The sequence below is a fragment of the Schistocerca nitens genome, chromosome 4 (assembly GCF_023898315.1).
Source record: "Schistocerca nitens isolate TAMUIC-IGC-003100 chromosome 4, iqSchNite1.1, whole genome shotgun sequence".
Classification (NCBI taxonomy): Eukaryota; Metazoa; Arthropoda; class Insecta; order Orthoptera; family Acrididae; genus Schistocerca; species Schistocerca nitens.
Window position 1 is genome coordinate 552,368,289 of NC_064617.1, and position 23,856 is coordinate 552,392,144.

Sequence of the window (23,856 nt, forward strand, 5' to 3'; positions counted from 1 at the left end):
GTACTGCTGTGGTTAATATGACTCAGACTGGCACTGTTGTTCCAGGCTCCAGAGCCTCCACCTAGTTGGGAGGGTATTCGGAATGCCACCCAGTACGGCAGCGACTGTGTGCAGTCTAGCGGCGGCTCGGAGGACTGCCTCTACCTGAACGTGTACGTGCCGGGCGTGCCGCAAGAGGGCGCAGGGCTGCCCGTGCTCTTCTGGGTGCACGGCGGAGGGTTCTTCGCCGGCAGCGGCTCTGACCAGGAGCACGGACCTGACTTTCTCGTCTCCTACGGCGTCATCCTGGTCACCATCAACTACCGACTAGGCCCACTCGGTAATACGACCATTCTCCCCACTGAACAGGCGACGTAATGAAACGTACACCCTTCTGCACCTAACACGCTGTTTTTTTCTTTTCTTTCTCTTTTTTGAGTCATCAGTCTTCTGACTGGTTACATGGAGCCTGCCTCGAATTCCTCTCCTGTGCCGGCGTCCCCATCCGTGAGTAGCACATCCTCAATTATTTGCTGGATGTAATCCAATCTCGGTCTTCCTCTATAGTTTGGCCTTCTACAAAATGGTTCAAATGCCTCTGAGCACTATGGGACTCAACATCTTAGGTCATCAGTCCCCTAGACGTAGAACTACTTAAACCTAAGGACATCACCCACATCCATGCCCGAGGCAGGATACGAACCTGCGACCGTAGCAGCAGCGCGGTTCCGGACTGCAGCGCCTAGAACCGCTTAGCCACCCCGGCCGGCTTGCCTTCTACAGCTCCCTCTAGTACCATGGACGTCATTCACTGATGTCTTAAGAGATGTCTTATCATCCTGCCCCTTCTCCTTGTCAGTGTTTTCCACGTATTCCTTTCCTCTCCGATTCTGTGCAGAACCTCCTCATTGTTTACCTTATCAGACCACCCAATTTTCGACATTCGTCTCTAGCGCCACATCTTAAATGCTTCGATTCTCCTCTGTACGGATTTTCCCAAAGTCCATGTTTCACTACCATACAATTCTGTGCTCCAAACGTACAGTCTCAGAAATTTCTTCCTTAAATGTATTTGATTGTGGTAGACTTCTCGTGACCAGGAATGCCCTTTTTGCAAGTGCTAGTCTGCTTTCTATGTCTTCATTGCTACGTTCATCGGTGGTTATTTTGCTTCCTAGATAACGGAATTCCTTAACATTTTCTGCTCCACAACCATCAGCCCAGATGTTAAGTTTCTCGCAGTTCTTATTTCTGCTACTTCTCATTACTTGCGTCTTTCTTCGATTTACTCTCAGTCCATTTTCCGTATTCATTAGACTGTTCATTCCATTCAGCAAATCCTGTAATTCTTCCTCACTTTCACTAAGGATAGCAATGAAATTAGCGAATCGTATTATTGGTATCCTTTGCCTCGAATTTTATTTCCCTTCTGAACCTTTCTTTTATTTCCATCACTGCTTCTTTGATGTACAGATTGAACAGTAGGGGCGAAAGATTAATTCCTGTCTTACAACCTTTTTAATCCGAGCACTTCGTTCTTGGTCGTTCACTCTTATTATTCCCTCTCGGCTCTTGTAAATGTTGTATGTTGCCCGTCTCTCCCTATTTTTCTCAGAATTTCGAACATCTTGGACCATTCTGCGTCGTCGAACGCTTTTCCAGGAGGACAAATTCTATGAACGTGTCTTGATTTTTCTTTAATTTAGCTTCTATTATCATCCGCAACGTCAGAACTACCTCAATCATGCCTTTACCTTTCCTAAAGCCAGATTGGTCATCATCTAACACATCTTCAGTTTTATTTTCCATTCTTCTATATATTTTTCTTGTAAGTAACTTATATAAATGAGCTGTTAAGCTAATTCTATAATAAGTCTCGCACTTGTCGGCTCTGGCAGTCTTCCGAATTGTGTGGATGATATTTTTCCTCCGGCCGCGGTGGTTTAGCGGTACTAGGCGCTCAGTCCGGAACCGCGCGACTGCTACGGTCGCACGTTCGAATTCTGCCTCGGGCATGGATGTGTGTGATGTCCTTAGGTTAGTTAGATTTAAGTAGTTCTAAGTTCTAGGGGACTGATGACCAGAGATGTTAAGTCCCATAGTGCTCAGGCCATTGAACCATTTGATATTTTTCCGAAATTCAGATGGCATGTCGCCACTCTCACATTCTACACATCAACGTGAATAGTCGTTTTGTTGCTAGTTCCTCCTATAATTTTAGAAATTCTGATGGTATGTTATCTATCCCGCCTTATTTAATTTTAAGTCCTCCATAGCTCTCTTAAATTTTGATTCTAATACTGGATCCCCTGATCCCCTATCTGTTTTATATCGATTCCTGTTTCTTCTCCTGCCACATCTGACAATTCTTTCCTCTCATACAAGCCTTCATGTACTCTTCCCACCTATCCGCCCTCACCTGTGCATTTAACTGGGGAATTCCTTTGGCACTCTCGATGTTACCACTCTCGCTATATCTTGAGTCAGGCCTTCCGATAACCAATTCTTCCTCGATTTCTTTACATTTTTCATGCAGCCATTCCGTCCAGCCCCAGCAACTCCTATTTATTTCATTCTTTAGCGACTGGTATTTGTGTATTCCAGAATTTCTCTGAACACTGTTGTACTTTCTTCTTTTGATTGCGCAACTGAAGTATTTCTCTGTTATCCACAGCTTCATAGTCGACACCTTTTTATTGCAGACTTCCGTAATTATCCTTCCTAGTGATGTCCATTAATCTTAAACTGCAGTGCCTATTAGGATATTCTTTATTGATCTATAGTGTCAGAGTACTTTAGGTATACCTCGTCATTCCTTAGTACCTCCGCATCCCGCTTCTTTGCGCATTGATTCTTCCTGACTAATCTCTTAAACTTTAGCCTACTCTTCATCATTACTACATTGTGGTTTGAGTCCATATACGCTTCGGACTTCGCTTTAAAATCCATTATCTGATTCATGAATCTCTGTATGACCGGCCTCCTCTTGTGATTCTTGAACAGAGCATTCGCTATTATTAGCTGAAATTTATTTCAGAACTCAGTTAGTCTTTTTTCCTCTCTCATTCCTTGTGCCAAGCCTATGTTCTCTTGTAACCTTTTCCTCTACTCCTTCGCCTACAATTGCAATCCAGTGCCCCTTTAAGTACTGTATTATGTAGTCAACTTACTCTATGTAACTGTCGTTACAATAGATTGACTGGTGTACTGTAGCGTCTTCTGTAATTTATAGTTAACCAGCATCGGCATTTCAGCTACACTTCTTGAAAGTTTGACAGTGACCTGCTTCTTTATTTTTAAATTTTCCGAAACTTCTGAATGTGGACAGGTAAACCACAGCTGAATCTACAGCCATACATGAAGAGGAAAGAAGGCACCATTAGGGCATAACGTTCTGTCCATGGCGAAGTCAGCAGAGCCGTGTCTCAAGTTGAAATTGGAGACCTCCGGGAGGGAAATTGGGGATGCGTCTTTTTCGAAGGTGTCTTCCTGGTTTTTAACTTAAGCAATTAAAAGAAATCGCGGAAAGTTTAAATCTGGATTTTTAGAGGGACTGAACCGCAGTTCTCTCGAATGCGAGTCCAGTGTCTTACAATCTAAGGTGTATGAGAGGTCAGGTTTCCTGTACAGAAATTGGCTCATCGATATCATCTGGCGGAAACTCTATGATCAATGCTCCCAGGGTTGCAAAATATGATGCTAGTCATATGTTTGCTTGGGCATACATCTACCAGTTTAATAAACAGTGTTATAATTGTATAAGATTCATTTGCACACACACACACACACACACACACACACACACAAGATTAGAAGTACTAAAATCATTTTTGTATAAGTTATAAAAGTTTGGGAGAAAGGGAAGTCCAGTAGTTAAGCTCTAAAGTACTGGAGAAATTAATGTGGGTGATTGATCGTTGAACTGAAAACTTCTAACATGAAAGGTTAAGCAAGAGATTTCATAAAGTTTTAAAAGCTTTATTGCACTTCTCTCACAGTTAGCTAACACGACGGATCTCCACCTGAATCAGCGTTTTCATTCTCGTGATAATGTGAAATGAACTCGGTTAAAATGTGGCGTACAGTGATTTGCACGCCAAGGCAGTGACAAACTGAGAGAACTTCTCGCCGGAGTATGATTTCACTTTTCAGTGGGCACTGTCCTATTCGGAGGAGGACCACAGTGACCGACAAGGAGTCCCCTGCAGCTGGGTGGTGTGCTTCGCCGACTGCGTCTTGTTATTCCTCACTGCCAGCTACTCCTCCTTGCACCTTCGCAAGGTTCACTGATTCAGGAGTGAGACATGCAGGGGAATGGTGGACTGCGTCACGTTCTGGTGGTTGCAGATCCCTATGGCAGTTTGGTCTGCCTCTTCGGCTCCACATACTGCCGTGTGACATGGTAACTAGTAGAATAACGCATTCTCAACAAGAAGAATCGTCCCCCTTATCTTTTGCATTTTCTTCGCTGCATACATTTGGTGCTATGCTAATAGGGCGCCCACTATTTTGAAGAATTGTCATCAGTCTGCAGCTCGTGGCCTAGTGGCTAGCGTTGCTGCTTTCGTATACGGCGTCCAGGGTTCGATTCCCGGCCAGGTTGGGCATTTTCTCTGCCCGGGGCTGGCTGTTTGTGTTATCCACTTCATTTCATTATCATTATCATCATTCGTGAACTTGGCTATATTGAAATGTGTAAAAATGTCTTTGTGCGAGCGCTGATGACCACGCAGTTGAGCGCCCCACAAGCCAAACATCATCATCATCATCATTATACATTGTTATCAGGATCGAAGATACTTCTGCACTAAATATCTGTATTCCTCTGGAAGGCAAACCCTGAAGTTATTTCCTGGAACATTACCGACAGCCAAGGAAGCTCTCCTTACTTCAAACCACCAATGTGCTATATAAAAATCGAGATGCCTTTTCGAAACCGCTGTAAAATAAAGGCTTCAGAATCAATACTTAAGTACACTCCCTCTTCAGATTTACCACATCTGCTATGTCGGAATCTTTCAGGGAGCGTCGTGTTTAACAGAATCTAAACGATCTGCATTTACATGAACTGGCACCATGTTCAAAAGTATCCAAACGACAATAATTTTGTGGCATGTTCAGATATATCCAGTGATCTGAAATTTGGGTAAATTAATTCCAAGCATTAAATTCACGAATATATTAGTTAGAACGGCGAATTTTGGATGCAATTGCGAAGCATTCGCCAGCTGTCCAACAAAAGCGTCAAGGACTTGTGTATCTTGTCTGTCGTGCAGGTTTTCTGAGCACTGAGGACTCCGTGGTGCCTGGCAATGCTGGGCTCAAGGACCAGCGGCAGGCCCTGCTGTGGGTGCAGCAGAACATCGCCAGGTTCGGCGGGGACCCGCAGTTGGTAACACTGCAGGGGCAGAGCGCTGGCGGCGTCGCCGTGTCCTACCACCTCGTGGCGAACGCGTCGGCGGGTGAGGGACCGCGACTGTAGCTCGCAGACAGCCTGATAAGATTAAGAAATGGATTTGTGTACAAGTTCAAGGCGAGATATCTGTACTCGATATCAGTAAATTTATGTTTGTTACTTACTGTTCACTGTTTGCAGCTGTGCAATTTTAGGTCTGTTAACTACTGAATCGGAAAAATTTTCAATAGGGCACTCATGCACCGGTAGTCTAATGTGTGAATTTAGCTGTTGAGATCCAAACTTTAGTAATCAATTACGAACGTTTCACAAATTCTCCACTACGTTACTATCGTCCTTTCAGTGCTGCTGATGAGATAAGATTATTGATACATGGAAGAACCCTGGAGATACTAACAGGTATCAGATAGATTATATAATGGTAAGACAGAGATTTAGGAACCAGGTTTTAAATTGTAAGACATTTCGAGGGGCAGATGTGGACTCTGACCACAATCTATTAAAACTGAAGAAACTGGAAGAAGGTAGGAATTTAAGGAGATGGGACCTGGATAAACTGAAAGAATCAGAGGTTGGACAGAGTTTCAGGGAGAGCATAAGGGAACAATTGACAGAAATGGGGGAAAGAAATACAGTAGAAGAAGAATGGGTAGCTTTGAGGGATGAAATAGTGAAGGCAGCAGAGGATCAAATAGGTAAAAAGACGAGGGCTAGTAGAAACCCTTGGGTAATAGAAGAAATATTGAATTTAATTGATGAAAGGAGAAAATATAAAAATGCAGTAAATGAAGCAGGCAAAAAGGAATACAAACGTCTCAAAAATGAGATCGACAGGAAGTGCAAAATGGCTAAGAACGGATGGCTAGAGGACAAATGTAAGGATGTAGAGGCCTATCTCACGAGGGGTAAGATAGATACTCTCTACAGGAGAATTAAAGAGACCATTGGAGAAAGGAGAACCACTTGCATGAATATCAAGAGCTTTGATGGAAACTCAGTTCTAAGCAAAGAAGGGAAAGCAGAAAGGTGGAAGGGGTATATAGAAGGTCTATACAAGGACGATGTACTTGAAGACAATATTATGCGAATGGAAGATAATGTAGATGAAATGGGAGATATGATATTGCGTGAAGAGTTTGACAGATCACTGAAAGACCTGAGTCGAAACAAGGCCCCGGGAGTGGACAACATTCCATTAGAACTACTGATGGCCTTGGGAGAGTCAGTCCTGACAAAACTCTACCATCTGGTGAGCAAGATGTATGAGACAGGCGATATACCCGCAGACGTCAAGAAGAATATAATAATTCCAATCCCAAAGAAAGCAGGTGTAGACAGATGTGAAAATAACCGAACTATCAGTTTAATAACTCACAGCTACAAAATATTAACGCGAATTCTTTACAGACGAATGGAAAAACTGGTAGAAGCCGACCTCGGGGAAGATCAGTTAGGATTCCGTAGAAATGTTAGAACACGTGAGGCAATACTGACCCTACGACGTATCTTAGAAACGAGATTAAGGAAAGGCAAACCTACGTTTCTAGCATTTGTAGGCTTAGAGAAAGCTTTTGACAATGTTGACTGGAATACTCTCTTTCAAATTCTGAAAGCGGCAGGAGTAAAATACAGAGAACGAAAGGCGATTTACAATCTGTACAGAAGGCAGATGGCAGTTATAAGAGTCAACGGGTATGAAAGTGAAGCAGTGGTTGGGAAGGGAGTGAGACAGTGTTGTGGCCTATCCCCGATGTTATTCAATCTGTATATTGAGCAAGCAATAAAGGAAACAAAAGAAAAGTTCGGAGTAGGTACTAAAATCCATGGAGAAGAAATAAAAACTTTTGAGGTTCGCTGAGACAGCAAAGGACTTGGAAGAGCAGTTGAACGGAATGGACGGTGTCTTGATAGGAAGGTATAAGATGAACATCAACAAAAGCAAAACGAAGATAATGCAATGTAGTCGAATTAAGTCGGGTGATGGTGAGGGAATTAGAATAGGAAATGAGACACGTAAAGTAGTAAAGAAGTTTTGCTACTTGGGGAGCAAAATAACTGATGATGGTCGAAGTGGAGAGGATATAAAATATAGACTGCCAGTGGCAAGGAAAGCGTTTGTGAAGAAGAAAAATTTGTTAACATCGAGTATATATTTAAGTGTCAGGAAGTCGTTTCTGAAAGTATTTGTATGGAGTGTAGCCATGTATGGAAGTGAAACGTGGACGATAAATAGCTTAGACAAGAAGAGAATAGAAGCTTTCGAAATGTGGTGCTACAGAAGAATGCTGAAGATTAGATGGGTAGATCACATAACTAATGAGGAGGTATTGAATAGTTATGGGGAGAAGAGGAGGTTGTGGCACAACTTGACTAGAAGACAGGATCGGTTGCTAGCACATGTTCTGAGACATCGAGGGATCACCAATTTAGTATTGGAGGTATGCGTGGAGGGTAAAAATCGTAGAGGGAGACCAAGAGATGAATACACTAAGCAGATTCAGAAGGATGTAGGCAGCAGTAGGTACTGGGAAATGAAGAAGCTTGCATAGGATAGAGTGGCATGGAGAGCTGCATCAAACCAGTCTCAGGACTGAAGACCACAACAACAACAACAACAACAACATGGGTTTTTAGGAATCTGAAGGTACTTCGCCTGTCCTGAAGAAAAAAGAAAATAAATAAAAAAGGTGGTTAAGCGTTCCTGTTCCCAGTCGTGATGCTTTCGCAGATGTTGTTAAAAAGTCAATCAACAAGGTTTTGTTTCATTGTCCGTAGTTAAAAAGTGCGCAATACCTATTTTAAACTTTATTGATTAAGCTTGTGTCTTGTTTTTAGTATAAAATATTTGTGAAGTTTTATGTACTTCGTGAAAGATATTTGTAGACCAATTGTTACTATCTATTAATGTATATTAGTTACACAACAAGCCTAAAAAGTTGTATTTTTCTAAATTTCAATAGCATGAAAAGCAAATTTCTATTCCTAGGATTAGCAGCTACCGCCAATCAATATGGACTTCACTAAATCTGTAAATGAACATAACCTATTCTGTTCTTCAGATAAGTAGTTCATTTTATTCGCACAGTTAATGAGTCTATTTTTTGTGTTATAAGTCTACTGATATTTTTTCTGTTTATATTTTTTTTAATTTTTAGATATGATGATGGCTGTAAATCAGATAACCGATTATCAGATTTAATGAAATTTTTTGTGACGGAGATAGTGAAGTTTATAATCTAATGCGATACATAGGTCACTGAAGTCCTTCACAGGTCCTAACGTCCATAATTCCTCTTTTATGTCTAATTTGGATTTCGGTCATCTTGGCTCATTAATTCTGTAGCAGGTGCATTTTATTGCTTAGAAATAATTATTTAAGTTTTAATGCTGTTTAATAGCTATAGAAAGTAGCACTAAAAGATTTCTAAATTCTGTCCATTGAAACAAAAAAAGTATATTTGAAGATAGTTTTAACAGCCAAGATTCCATTCAGTGCTATTTATTCCAGATGACCGGTTTCAACTGTTAAAATTTTCATCTCTTGATCTCCAAAAAAGTTGTTGTTATACGTCCTGTTCCATTATGACTATGTCACACATGCGATGTTGACATTACCAGTGAATAGCATGTAGCACATTCCACACAGGTGTATTACAAATAAAAACAGGTTTGTCATAAGTAGAACAATACACATGTAGCACATTCCACACAGGTGTATTACAAATAAAAACAGGTTTGTCATAAGTAGGACAATACAGATAAAAAGCACCTTAGCCGCATTGTTCTTATTTCTGACAATCCTGTTTTATACTATCCATAATAATGTCAACATGGCGTTTGTAATACAGTAATAATGAAGGAAGACGTATTACAATAAGTTTTCGGGAGTTCAGAACATGACAGTCTTAATTGTTAAAAAGGTCATCAGGAATAAACAATAATGAAAGTGAACCTGGCTATTAAAACTTTCTTTAAAGCAAATTCAGATCTCTAGTACCACTCTCTAATTATGAGAAATTACTATCAAAGAAATATATGAAAAATATTTATGTTACAGTTACTTGGAATTCACTTCCATATTTTACAGTGACGAAAGAGACAGCATTGTGTTCATATTTAGACACAGATATTTTCATTTTCCATTGAAATATTTGTTAGTTCCTGTACATTTGATGTCTTCACATTAAATTGAATGCGCGCAAACGACAATCATTGTGAGTGATACATGACTGCGCATCAACAACTTACAATGTTCTGTAAAAACACTTGCGTACTGAGATAAAAAGACTCGTTAACTCTTTCCAACAACTGAACAGTAGTGCTTATCTGTGGTTGTTTTAAATTTTTAGGTTCCGCAATCCATATGTGTCCTTCTACGAAATGCTTCTCGTGTAAAGAGCAGTTTGCATCCTAATTGTCTGGAAGAGTGTGTATAACGAACTGAGAGACAATTTGTGAATATGCTACCAGTTGAGCGAAGGACAAGAGAACTGCCGTTCCGACGTTGCGGAGCACGGGCTTTCCATGACAAACTGCTTCCAGTACGTGCATTAACTGCCACACAATAGTTGACAGCACTGCTACGCTCTTCGACAAATATTTCCTGTCTGAAACTATAATTGGAAATCTAGAATACTGCTTGATTCCAGAACTTGAAAGGGTGAATTATAGAAATAGGTGTTGAAACAAGTTTCTTTGTGTAAATTTAAGGGAATAGGGACGCAGTTTCTTGACAGCCAATAGAAAACGATTAAAAAAGTAATTTTAACCTAAATCCTAGTTTCGTGCTTTATTTCTAATCTCTTTCCATAAGTCTTCCTTCAGATTCTCTCCGTGTATTTTACTTCAGTAACAAACCATGCCAGTCCGTTTGAAGATTTCTTATTTTACTAAAACGTTAGGAAGACAGACACAGTGTAACTGAATAAAACAGCAACAGAAATTCATTAAACCAATCTGCCGTTTGGTGCAAAATTTGCTGTCTTCTGCGTCCAGTGAGCTGGCATACTGATCAGTATTGTTTTGTATCTACACTCCTGGAAATGGAAAAAAGAACACATTGACACCGGTGTGTCAGACCCACCATACTTGCTCCGGACACTGCGAGAGGGCTGTACAAGCAATGATCACACGCACGGCACAGCGGACACACCAGGAACCGCGGTGTTGGCCGTCGAATGGCGCTAGCTGCGCAGCATTTGTGCACCGCCGCCGTCAGTGTCAGCCAGTTTGCCGTGGCATACGGAGCTCCATCGCCGTCTTTAACACTGGTAGCATGCCGCGACAGCGTGGACGTGAGCCGTATGTGCAGTTGACGGACTTTGAGCTAGGGCGTATAGTGGGCATGCGGGAGGCCGGGTGGACGTACCGCCGAATTGCTCAACACGTGGGGCGTGAGGTCTCCACAGTACATCGATGTTGTCGCCAGTGGTCGGCGGAAGGTGCACGTGCCCGTCGACCTGGGACCGGACCGCAGCGACGCACGGATGCACGCCAAGACCGTAGGATCGTACGCAGTGCCGTAGGGGACCGCACCGCCACTTCCCAGCAAATTAGGGACACTGTTGCTCCTGGGGTATCGGCGAGGACCATTCGCAACCGTCTCCATGAAGCTGGGCTACGGTCCCGCACACCGTTAGGCCGTCTTCCGCTCACGCCCCAACATCGTGCAGCCCGCTTCCAGTGGTGTCGCGACAGGCGTGAATGGAGGGACGAATGGAGACGTGTCGTCTTCAGCGATGAGAGTCACTTCTGCCTTGGTGCCAATGATGGTCGTATGCGTGTTTGGCGCCGTGCAGGTGAGCGCCACAATCAGGACTGCATACGACCGAGGCACACAGGGCCAACACCCGGCATCATGGTGTGGGGAGCGATCTCCTACACTGGCCGTACACCACTGGTGATCGTCGGGGGGACACTGAATAGTGCACGGTACATCCAAACCGTCATCGAACCCATCGTTCTACCATTCCTAGACCGGCAAGGGAACTTGCTGTTCCAACAGGACAATGCACGTCCGCATGTATCCCGTGCCACCCAACGTGCTCTAGAAGGTGTAAGTCAACTACCCTGGCCAGCAAGATCTCCGGATCTGTCCCCCATTGAGCATGTTTGGGACTGGATGAAGCGTCGTCTCACGCGGTCTGCACGTCCAGCACGAACGCTGGTCCAACTGAGGCGCCAGGTGGAAATGGCATGGCAAGCCGTTCCACAGGACTACATCCAGCATCTCTACGATCGTCTCCATGGGAGAATAGCAGCCTGCATTGCCGCGAAAGGTGGATATACACTGTACTAGTGCCGACATTGTGCATGCTCTGTTGCCTGTGTCTATGTGCCTGTGGTTCTGTCAGTGTGATCATGTGATGTATCTGACCCCAGGAATGTGTCAATAAAGTTTCCTCTTCCTGGGACAATGATTTCACGGTGTTCTTATTTCAATTTCCAGGAGTGTGGGAGAGCTGAGTTACGTTTTTAATCGTCTCACTTAACAGTTTTAGATGACTGGCAGAATATTAATATCAGCAGAAATGGTACCATAGCCTTCTGAGTTCTCACTATAGCGAGACCTCAACGACAGGATGTCGATTCCACATATAATTATACCCTATGCTGTAAGAGCAGGCAGTGCACGAGGAGAAATGTGCCCTCGAGTGTGATATTTTCTCTCCCGCTGTAGGCCTCTTCTCGAGGGTCATCGACGAGAGCGGCACTCTGGTGGCCTCGATCTCTGGGACGAGGGACGCCCGCTACCACGCCTTCAGGCTGGGCGCCGCGCTGGGGCTGGAGACGGAGGACTCCCAGGAGCTCGTGGATTACCTGCGCTCTGTCAACGCCTCAGACTTACTGGTGGACGACGCACTTCTCACAACGGACGAGGTACGTGTTTGCCACAATCTGTTATACGCACGCTGAAGACCTATTCCCATTTCAAGCCAAGTACTAGGTGCAAATAATGAAATAAAAAGAACCTTGATTCCTGGACAGTTATGTGTGTGATTTCTCATTTCTTCTAAGTTTACTAGTTCATGATTTTAATCGTACCTAGAATGAAAGAAGAAAGATTAGGGTTTAATGTCCCGTCTACATCGAGGTCAGTAGAGGTGGAGCACAATCTCAGATTGTTTTAAAGCAACCATCCCGGCATCTACCTGGACCGATTTACGGAATTCACTGGAAACCAAAATCAGGATAGTGCGACTCTAATTAGAGTCGTCATCCTCCTGGCTGCGAGCCCAGCCTGCTAACCACTGCGTCACCTCGCTCGGGGTACTGATTGCTGCTATTTTATCGACAACTGAGGTATATATTTCAGAATAAAATTTTCTCGTCAATTAATCAGTTAGGAAATTTATTTCGTTTTACCGAATTCAACAAATTCATTAATCTGTCATATTCAAAGGATTAGTATTGATTTAAGTGATGTCACGTCGTCTTCACAGAAGTATATTGCCATGATATTTCGTATAGTTTACTTATTTTATGTGATAATTATGGACAGCAATGATAATTTCCAGTAAATGAATCACATTTATGTACATTGTGAAGAACTGTTAGCAATGATGTGTTTACAATTATCATTTACAATATGTACATTTTTTGCATGTCATGGCACTGTGTTCTCTGAAGCAGATATTGCCGTCTGATAAATCAATATTAAGGTTCTGGAGATCAAATTAATCTATCGAAACGGGTAAAACTAAATAAACTTCCTGAGTACGCAACTAATGACTGAATATTATTATGAAATTTATTACTTCATTTTCTTGCTTGCATTTTACTTCTTCGTGTTTTCTTTCCGATCTTATTTTGCAGATGTTTCTGTTTGACCCAAAACCACTTCAGCTTCTTACTGTGATTCTTCTTACGTTCATCTGTCTGTGTTCTCTCACATGTAACACTTGCTTCAGCTTCAAAGTTATGCTTCTCGAATAAAGTTTTGAATGCACATTTGTACTGTAGAATCTTGTTTCTAGTGCCAATTTCTGGAAGATCTCGCTTAATTTCATGTAACGAATTGTTTTTAATTTTCATTAAGAGGGCATTGTAGAAAATCCTTATTGAAAATTTAAAAGTATTTTTATCATACCGATAAGAAATAGAAAATCAACATTTTTAAATGAACTGAATAAGGGACGCTAAACAAGTAGCGCACATCACTCCCTTCAATCCTGATAACGATGACGAAGGATCACGGAGTAGATTTCACTACAGACGGGAAGTGTCCAGGAGACATCGTGATCCATCCGTCCGAGAGATCGTGGGGATTGTTCGGATGCGTATCCTAGTCATGTACGCCTAGTTCAGTGGTATCATATATTAGGTCGATAATAGAGGCGAGTATGCAAATCAAGATCATTTAGTTTTTAGCTTAAAAAACTGTAAACTGTTTAAAAAATCCCTCTAAAGAACATAACGTATACTTTATAAGATTGTTTACTTTGTATATTTTATTTAAAAAACAGAATAATAGCTTTTTAAAAAATTTCAATAGTAATTTGCAACTTTTTAAAGTTGATTAAAACGTACTTCTAATACAAAAAAAACTGCACTAAAATATTTGAGAAGACAATCAGTGAACAAACGTCACAGCATCAAATGTTCGAAGAGTGTGTGTGCATTTCCGATCCACGAAACCGAACATTGCGTTTAAAGAACAACTCTTACCATCTGAGCTAGCAAAGTACGTCTCACGACACCCCCTTAGAAATTCAGATCTACCAGCACCTCTCTGGTTCTGCTTTCCATATTTCCCAGGAGCTCTAATGCCTCCTTTGAGGGACTATCACTCATGGAAGGCAAGGTACTGGCCATAGATACAGTCTAAGGGATTACCACCAGAGTGAATCTTTCACTCACCAATGGAAAGTGCGTTTATATGAAACTTATTGGCGGATTAAAAGTGTGTACCAGACTGTGCCACGAACGCAGAACCTCGGCTTTCACGGGTAAAAATCGTGCCAACTTAGCTATGCAGGCACGAACCACTAACTCCCATCGTAGTTCACTTCTGTCAGTACTTCTCTTCTACGAAAGGATGTCGGTTCGTCCCCCCCCCCCCTGCCCCCCTTCTTCACGCGGTACTGAGTTTTAAACTGGCAGAAAGTTTTGAAAGAGAGTGAAAACTACATCCTGCAAAGAATCCTCTAAACTGCGGCTAGCTGATTTCGTCTGCTGCCGTTCGCGTACAACTAAAGTGGTGTATATCCACTCGTTGATCTTGTAAAGCGCGTGTATTGTCACTCCACGGTGCTGCATGTGTTATCATATGACGGGAATCAAATGAAAACCGAAAACCCGCCACAGCAGGGCCACTGAATGATGCTATTCAAAAGTAATTACCACCTACGAAGACATTTATCCTACTGGAAGACGAAACGATTAATTGGCGTTGCGTAGAACGCGATCGGCCGCTGACGACTTCACTACCGTAACCACTCTTGACTTCCTCGTCCGATTGAAACCGACGTCCACGCGCATCTTTCTTCAGGTCGGTGAAGATGTGAACACAATGAAAGATCCGGGTTGTACGGAGAATGTTGCAGTGTTTCCCATCGACAACTTAGAAGTGAGCCATCCATCGATTGGTAGTCGGGGGCGGGAGTTATCCTACAACAAGAATCATTCGCCCGACGGCATTCCTGGGCGTTTTGACTTGATGCCGTGATACAGTCTCTCAGAAGTTTCTTCAAAGAGCTGCACTTTGATTTTGGTTCCACGCTCGAGAAACTCGAAGAGCAAAGGGTCCCTGCAGTTGACGCGGAGGTTATCACGACCTTACCGGAACTTGGTGAACAGCTCAGGATTTCTTTCGCGAGGAAGATGTCGGACGTTTCTACTGTTGTCTTTGCTGTTTGTCTTACGATTGTCGGAATGTTGTCGGACGAAATCATCGCGTTTGCATTAAAGCCTATATCAAACCAGTCTTTAGACTGAAAACCACCACAACAACATCTACATCTACATCTAATTGGTTACTCTGCTGTTCACAATAAAGTGCCTGGCAGAGCATACGATGATCCACCTCCATGCTGTCTCTCTACCGTACCACTCTCGAACGACAAGCGGGAAAAACGAGCACTTAAATGTTTTCGTGCGAGCCCTGATTTCTCTTATTTTATCTTCATGATCATTTCTCCCTATGTAGATGGGTGCCATCAGAATGTTTTCGTAATCGGAGGAGAAAACTGGTGATTGAAATCATGAGAAGAACCCGTCGCAACGAAAAACACCTTTGTTTTAATGATTGCCACTCCGATTCACGTATCATGTCTACTTCGCGATAACACAAAAGGAACTGCCCTTCTTTGCACTTTTTCGATGTCATCCGTCAATCCCGTCTGATGCGGATCAGACACCGTACAGCAATACTCCAGAATAGGACGGACAAGCGTGGTGTAAACAGTATCTTTAGTAGACCTGTTGCCCCTTCTAAGTGATCTGCCATTGAGTCGCGGTCTTTGGTTGGCTCTACCCACAACATTATCTATGTGATCGTTCCAGTTCCAATTTAGGGTATTCGTAATTGTAATTCCTAAGTATTTACTCGAATTTACAGCCTTCAGATTTGTGTGACTTATCGCGTAATCGAAATTTAGCGGATTTCTTTTAGTACTTTTTCTTATTCAGGGTCCATTGCCACTTTTCGCACCATACAGATATCTTATCTAAACCATGTTGCAATTATTTTTGGTAATCTGATGACTTTACAAGACGGTAAATGACAGCATCATCTGCGAACAATGTAAGGCGGCTACTTGGATTGTCTCCTATGTCGTTAATATAGATCAGGAACAAGAGAGAGCTTATGACATTTCCTTGGGGAACGTCGGATATTATTTCTTTTTTACTCGATGACTTTCCGTCTATTACTACGAACTGTGACCTTTTTGACAGGAAATCACGAATCACACGAATCACAATTACAACATTTCTTTACAAATGAATGAAATCTAAACTGATGACTCATAGATTTAAACAGCGTGTGCCCCTCCCTCCATTTTATTAGACAAAACACAACACTATAGTAAGCAACCGAAATAGCTATGTTTGGCGATGCTTCGCTGAGTCGCATCATTATATACCATAACTGATTTTCTTAGTTCAATTTAAATGACGGAAACATGAATTGCGGGCGAAGACTGTCGACACTTCTTTTTTGTATAAAAGAGCCAGTAAGGGTTTGGCCACTAGTTTTTTACGAGTACTCACTCTTCATAATAAGAAACAGATGAAATTTCCAATGCAATTGCAGCCCATCCATGGTGGACAGCTAATAGAATTATGAAAAAGAAGCACAAGACGTATGTACAGAGTCGCACAAATATGTTGTATGTAAGTAGCCTTTACTAATTCGTGTGTTATCGTAAATACAAACCTGGGAATGTGAACTGACCACTTGAATGTGCTACTGAGCTTAAAGCCACATCACTTACATGAAATAGAGAAGAATCATCTGTGTGTGAAAGCCGGTATCATTCATAAGAAAATAAATAAGCAAACAAATAATTTCACATTCAGAAGTCTTGGTCAGTACGCACTGGTTAAAAAAAAGTAACTGATAAGAAAAAAACCTGTAACGTCAACTTGTATAAGAATGTAACCTTAAACACGCGAAAATTTCTGCACTGACATATGGATTTGGTAAAATAGTGAAACTGACAGAACCAACATTGCACAAAGAAAACGAAACAATCACGTATTATGAATCTCACCTGCGAAATAAGGTACTGGCAGAAACAGTAACACAGCTTATGTGAAGAACCCTTATGTAACTTGTTACACAGCATTATCTGACGTCCTACATGTGCTGAAGTAAAATGTAAGTAATGTTATTTTCATAATTTTTGTAACGTACTACTGTCTGATGGCTTATTCGTGCGACTCTGTATATACAGCCTGTGCTTAACGTTTTGTATATTTTTTAGCTCTTGAGGTGTCACTTGATACTGACCGGAAGGCAGAAATTGCAATTGTGAAGTAAAACAATTAATTTTCTACAGTCAACAGCAAACATGACGCGTTTCAAAAAATTCTGCATGTCCATGACAAGTTAATCACAATAATAACTATCCGATATAACGCCTTTAAAATGTTCCTCTGTCCTAGAGTATTAGTCTACAGTCTCCATGTCGGGCAGATACCATTTGTCACCACCATAAGTGAGTAAAGGTAATGACAACTTAATTTCAATCGTAAATTATAGGTTATCCCATCAAAAATTCCTCGTTTGCCATGGAGAAGTTAGGCTACTGTTTCTCAGAATTTTTATCTTGAACATTTGTTAAGCAAAAAAGGAATAAACACTTGACGCGTTTGTGATTAGGTGATAGCATTTACCCTGGGAACCCGCTTAATTTGGAAACAAGACATAAAATGCGTGCAGTCAGTAGTGGTGATATAATATGAAAGATTAAGTAACGTAAATAACGATTTTGAACATCAATTTAGAACACCATAGAGGGGCAGAAGAATCGTGAACATAAGACAGGATATTTGCATGGGAAACACTAGCAAAACTTTTCACTGTCTGATAAGAAAATAATATTTTGTAATATAAAAGTCCATATTTTTTTAGAAGTAACTTCTCATCAGTTCTCTTTCTAGTTTATTAAGTAGTTTTACAACTTTTATAATGAATGCAGCTTAATATTTAAGAATTAAAAATAAATCTAAACTCTGGTAAAACTTGCAACCTTACGTTTTTGTCCATGATGTATTTATTGAATCCTTCACAGCGGTCCACTTTTTAAGTCAGTTCTGATATTTTTCAGATATTCCTCTTATATTCAAAACATTATGTCTGTTCTACTACTAAAAAGAAAGACATCCTATTTTCTGTAACTTATTGCATGTTTTTATATACAATGATTTGAAGTATTACCAGATCGGGAATACTTGATTGAAATTTACTTGTGTTCTACGTGCTTATTTATTTGTCGCGCTTGCGTATATTAAGGGAAAAGGAGAGGCGGTACTGTGTGGTTACAGGAATTTTATGTCTCTTGACGATCTGCTGATGCATAATTTATTGTGCTGTTAGTGGTAGTGTTTTTTGTCCTAAACTGTCAGTTAGCTGCTTGCTCTTTTGTCAATTTGACCTGATTGGCAAGGTTCGTTTTTTGGTTGAACCTTTTTCTGTGCAGAAGATTTCTCTTGGTTTCCAGTTACGTTTCTGATACTAACTGTTTTGAGAACATTCATGCTGCTTTTATGTATGTTAGAATGTAGGAGTGGTTGTGAAAGTGGTCTGCGAATGTTGTGTTGTGTCGTATATCAAAGTTGGTTGTTTTTGTTATGGTTCTTGTGCTTTGGATAAGTATTTGTCTTGGGGCACTCGTATTAATTACGGAACTTTCTGAAACTGTGAATATTTGTTGTGAGAACTGATTTTTTTGTTTCATTTTATATCTTCTTGGTACGTCATTAGAGAATAAGTCAAGGTCGGTCCTTTACTATTCTCATCCAGTTTCGCCACTGAAATTTGCTGTTTTATATGATTTTGAGAAGGTTCTTCATGTAATTTTTTTCCGCAGACCTCGTGTGCATCATCCCTTGTATTGTTGATCTCTCACTTCATGTATAAAGCGACATTTTTAGCATGCATGTTGTTGATGTAGTGTTAAGAAAAATTGATTTCTATGTCTTTCAAATGTCCTTTGTCACCATGCTCCTCCTCTGTTGTAAGTAGATGTTAATCGCTCTGTAGCTGTTCTTTGTTCCTGTTTTTCCTAACAGATAATGCGACCCCCATGTGTGTAGAAACAGGTCCTTGTTATTTAGGATTAGGCGAGTGTTTCAGGAGATATCAAGAGATAATCTTATAGGCTTGTTGTTGGTTGTATCAGTCGGTTGCAACAGACACATAGGCTAGGAGCAATGAGGGTATTTGTCGCCCAGAGATCATTTTGCTGTACAGAAGCTGTTAGCGTCTGTAGCACCATATGGTATGAATAATTACGGTTAATAGCAGTTTGAGTGATTGGAGAATGAGCGTGTCGGTCCGAAGCCGTTAACCACTATAGCTGAATTTTACACAATGCAACAAGGACGTATGAAATAAAAAATTACCCAGTTTCCTTAGATAATATGATGGAGTATTTCGTATACAAAATTCCGCATATGACATCGGGAGTTTTTATTGGTTACAGAGACACAGCTGATACAAAATAATCCAAACAAATATTCACAGAAGGTGTTAAGCAAAGGCAGAGGATCAACTGCAACCCTGATTTTTGCAAACAGTGCCACCTACCGCTTCAGTGAACTTTCGAATTCTCTTGACAACAGCACGTGTACCTATTCTGACGTTGTGCTGACGTTCTTGTATGAGAACAGCAACATTCATTACCGGAACCTTCAAATCGTCTCATGTGATTCCTTTTCTTTTCTCTGCAGACTTCGCCTTTCATCCATCACTAAAGGTAAAAATTGAAAGGGTTAAGGCCAGGAAACGTTATCACTTCTGCTGATCCATCTTCCGGAGAATGTTAGGTTTAGATGACATGACACCTGAGAACTAGAATATGCAAGAGGCCCATTAATGCTGCAATAATATAACCATCCTTGTAGCCAAATAATGCTGGAGGCTCGATGTTTATAGGTCCCCTAACTTTGACTTCAGAACATTTCTGCTCCAATTAGAGAGGGTTCTTGATTAACTTGGTAGTAAGTACCAGAAATTAGTTATATGTGGTGACTTCAGTATTAATTTTGTATATGATTGTGCAAAAAAATGAATGTTGGTAGATCTCCTAATATCATATGATCTGATGCAGACTGTATTTATTTCCAACTAGGGTGCAAAGGAACAGTAGCACAGCCGTAGACAATATTTTTATACATTCTTCATTACTACATGGGCATTCTGTTAGTAAAAGGGTGAAGGGCCTTTCAGACCATGATGTACAAATTTTAACACAAAAAGCCTTTTGTACTCAAACAAATGTCATATATAATTACAAACTATGTAGGAAAGTTAATCCAAAAGCAATAGAGAGTTTTTTTAGATGTCGACAAAGACCAAGAGTGGCAGTATGTTTATAGTGCCGATAACATAGATGACCAATGTAGTGCTTTCCTTAACACATTTCTCATGCTCTTTAAGAGTTGCTTCCCATTAGCACGTTCTAAACGGAGTACTAGCAATAGCAGGCAGCCTGGGTTGCTGATTAGTGGGATAAAGATATCGTGTAGAAAAAAAGCGGGAATTATATCACAACATTAGAAGTAGCCACAATCTAGCTACAGTAGGCCATTACAAACAGTACTGTAAGGTGCTTAAAAATGTTATTAAGAAGGCAAAGAATATGTGGTACGCAAATAGGATAGTTAATTCACAGGATAAAATTAAAACAATATGGTCAGTTCTGAAGGAAGTGTCTGGTAAGCAGCACAAGCTCGGCGACATAAAGTCAGTTCGTAGAAAAAATATTACTGTTACTGATAAATCGGATATATGTGCAGTATTTAGCAATCACTTTCTGAGTATTGCTGGTGAATTAAATAAAAATTTAGTTTCTACAGGGAATCATATAACTTTCTTGGCAAATGCCTTTCCGAGATTGATGTCTGAAATACTCCTCTATGAAAAAGATACGGGCGACATTGTCAAAAATTAAGTCACTGAAGACTAAGGATTCTCATGGTTATGCTGGAGTGCCCAGCAGAATATTGAAGTATTGTGCTGGACATGTTAGTCCTGCATTCAGCCATATTTGTAATTTTTCCTTTGGGAATGGTCAGTTTCCTGAACGATTTAAGTACTCAGTAGTGAAGCCGCTTTATAAAAATGGAGAAAGGAATAATAAAGACAGTTTTAGACCTATTTCTATGCCATCAGTGTTTGCTAAGGTTATTGAAAAGGCTGTGTATGTAAGGATAATTGATCACTTTATATCACACAATCTGCTATCAAATGTACAGTTCGGCTTTAGAAGTCATTTAACAACTGAAAATGCTATATTCTCCTTTCTCTATGAGGATACTGGATGGGTTAAACAAAAGGTTTGAAACACTAGGCATATTTTTTGAATTAACTAAGGCGTTTGATCGTGCTGATCACAAAATATTGCTCCAGAAGTTGGACCATTGCAGAATACGGGAGTAGCTCATAATAGGTTCACCTCTTACTTTAGCAACAGACAGCAAAAGGTCATTATTCACAGTTTTGAAAATGGCTGTAATGTTGTATCTGAGTGGGGTACTGTCAAGTTGGGAGTGTCCCAGGGATCAGTGTTGGTGCCACCCATGTTCCTTATTTATATAAATGATATGCACTATAGTATTATGGAAAACCCTAAAATATTTCTGATGGCTGATGACGCCAGACTGGCAGTAAAGGATGTTGTGTGCAAAATTGGCTGGGTTTCCAACAGTGCAGTTCATGAAATATGTTCGTGACATGTAGAAAATAAACTAACGCGAAATCACAGTAGGACTCAGTTTTACAGTTTCTAAAACACAATTCAACAAAACCTGGCGTTTTAATTTCACATGGGCATGTGATTTGTGAAACTGAACAGTTCAAATTTCTAGGTGTTCAGATAGGTAGTAAACTATCTTGAAAAGCCCACGTTCAGGATCATGTTCACAGACTTAATGCTGCCATTTTTATTATTCCAACGGTATCTGAAGTGAGTGATCGTTCGACACGAAACTTAGTCTACTTCACTTATTTTCATTCGCTTATGACGTATGGTATTATATTTTGGGGTAACTCTTCCCACTGCAAAAGGATATTTTTGGCTCAGAAACGGGTGGTTCGGGCAATAAGTGGTGTGTTCACGAACCTCTTGTCGACCTCTGTTCACGAGTCTGGGTGTTTCGACATTGGCCTCTCAATGTACACTCCTGGAAATTGAAATAAGAACACCGTGAATTCATTGTCCCAGGAAGGGGAAACTTTATTGACACATTCCTGGGGTCAGATACATCACATGATCACACTGACAGAACCACAGGCACATAGACACAGGCAACAGAGCATGCACAATGTCGGCACTAGTACAGTGTATATCCACCTTTCGCAGCAATGCAGGCTGCTATTCTCCCATGGAGACGATCGTAGAGATGCTGGATGTAGTCCTGTGGAACGGCTTGCCATGCCATTTCCACCTGGCGCCTCAGTTGGACCAGCGATCGAGCTGGACGTGCAGACCGCGTGAGACGACGCTTCATCCAGTCCCAAACATGCTCAATGGGGGACAGATCCGGAGATCTTGCTGGCCAGGGTAGTTGACTTACACCTTCTAGAGCACGTTGGGTGGCACGGGATACATGCGGACGTGCATTGTCCTGTTGGAACAGCAAGTTCCCTTGCCGGTCTAGGAATGGTAGAACGATGGGTTCGATGACGGTTTGGATGTACCGTGCACTATTCAGTGTCCCCTCGTCGATGACCAGTGGTGTACGGCCAGTGTAGGAGATCGCTCCCCACACCATGATGCCGGGTGTTGGCCCTGTGTGCCTCGGTCGTATGCAGTCCTGATTGTGGCGCTCACCTGCACGGCGCCAAACACGCATACGACCATCATTGGCACCAAGGCAGAAGCGACTCTCATCGCTGAAGACGACACGTCTCCATTCGTCCCTCCATTCATGCCTGTCGCGACACCACTGGAGGCGGGCTGCACGATGTTGGGGCGTGAGCGGAAGACGGCCTAACGGTGTGCGGGACCGTAGCCCAGCTTCATGGAGACGGTTGCGAATGGTCCTCGCCGATACCCCAGGAGCAACAGTGTCCCTAATTTGCTGGGAAGTGGCGGTGCGGTCCCCTACGGCACTGCGTACGATCCTACGGTCTTGGCGTGCATCCGTGCGTCGCTGCGGTCCGGTCCCAGGTCGACGGGCACGTGCACCTTCCGCCGACCACTGGCGACAATATCGATGTACTGTGGAGACCTCACGCCCCACGTGTTGAGCAATTCGGCGGTACGTCCACCCGGCCTCCCGCATGCCCACTATACGCTCTTGCTCAAAGTCCGTCAACTGCACATACGGTTCACGTCCACGCTGTCGCGGCATGCTACCAGTGTTAAAGACTGCGATGGAGCTCCGTATGCCACGGCAAACTGGCTGACACTGACGGCGGCTGTGCACAAATGCTGCGCAGCTAGCGCCATTCGACGACCAACACCGCGGTTCCTGGTGTGTCCGCTGTGCCGTGCGTGTGATCATTGCTTGTACAGCCCTCTCGCAGTGTCCGGAGCAAGTATGGTGGGTCTGACACACAGGTGTCAATGTGTTCTTTTTTCCATTTCCAGGAGTGTATATACATATTCTTTTCTGTCATTTCTTGTTAACAATATTAGCTTAGTCCCGAGAATAAACAACTTTCACCCAGTTAATACTTGGCAGAAATCAAACCTGCAATTGGATCGGACTTGTGCAGAAAGGTGTGGAGTGTACTGCTGCATCCATTTTCAATAAGCTACCACTAGAATTCTAAAATCTTAGCAGTA

At 41.9% G+C, this 23,856-nt stretch overlaps 1 protein-coding gene across 3 annotated transcripts in view; it reads left to right on the forward strand.

Annotated features, from left to right (window-relative positions):
* Positions 1-23,856, forward strand: part of LOC126253067 (para-nitrobenzyl esterase-like) — a 186,356-nt gene that overhangs the window by 31,510 nt on the left and 130,990 nt on the right. For all 3 annotated transcript variants that reach the window (XM_049954155.1, XM_049954154.1, XM_049954153.1), the window contains exons 3-5: positions 46-319; positions 5,256-5,441; positions 12,075-12,274. In XM_049954155.1, coding sequence (XP_049810112.1) covers positions 46-319; positions 5,256-5,441; positions 12,075-12,274 — 660 coding nt within the window. The remainder of the gene's footprint in view (positions 1-45; positions 320-5,255; positions 5,442-12,074; positions 12,275-23,856) is intronic.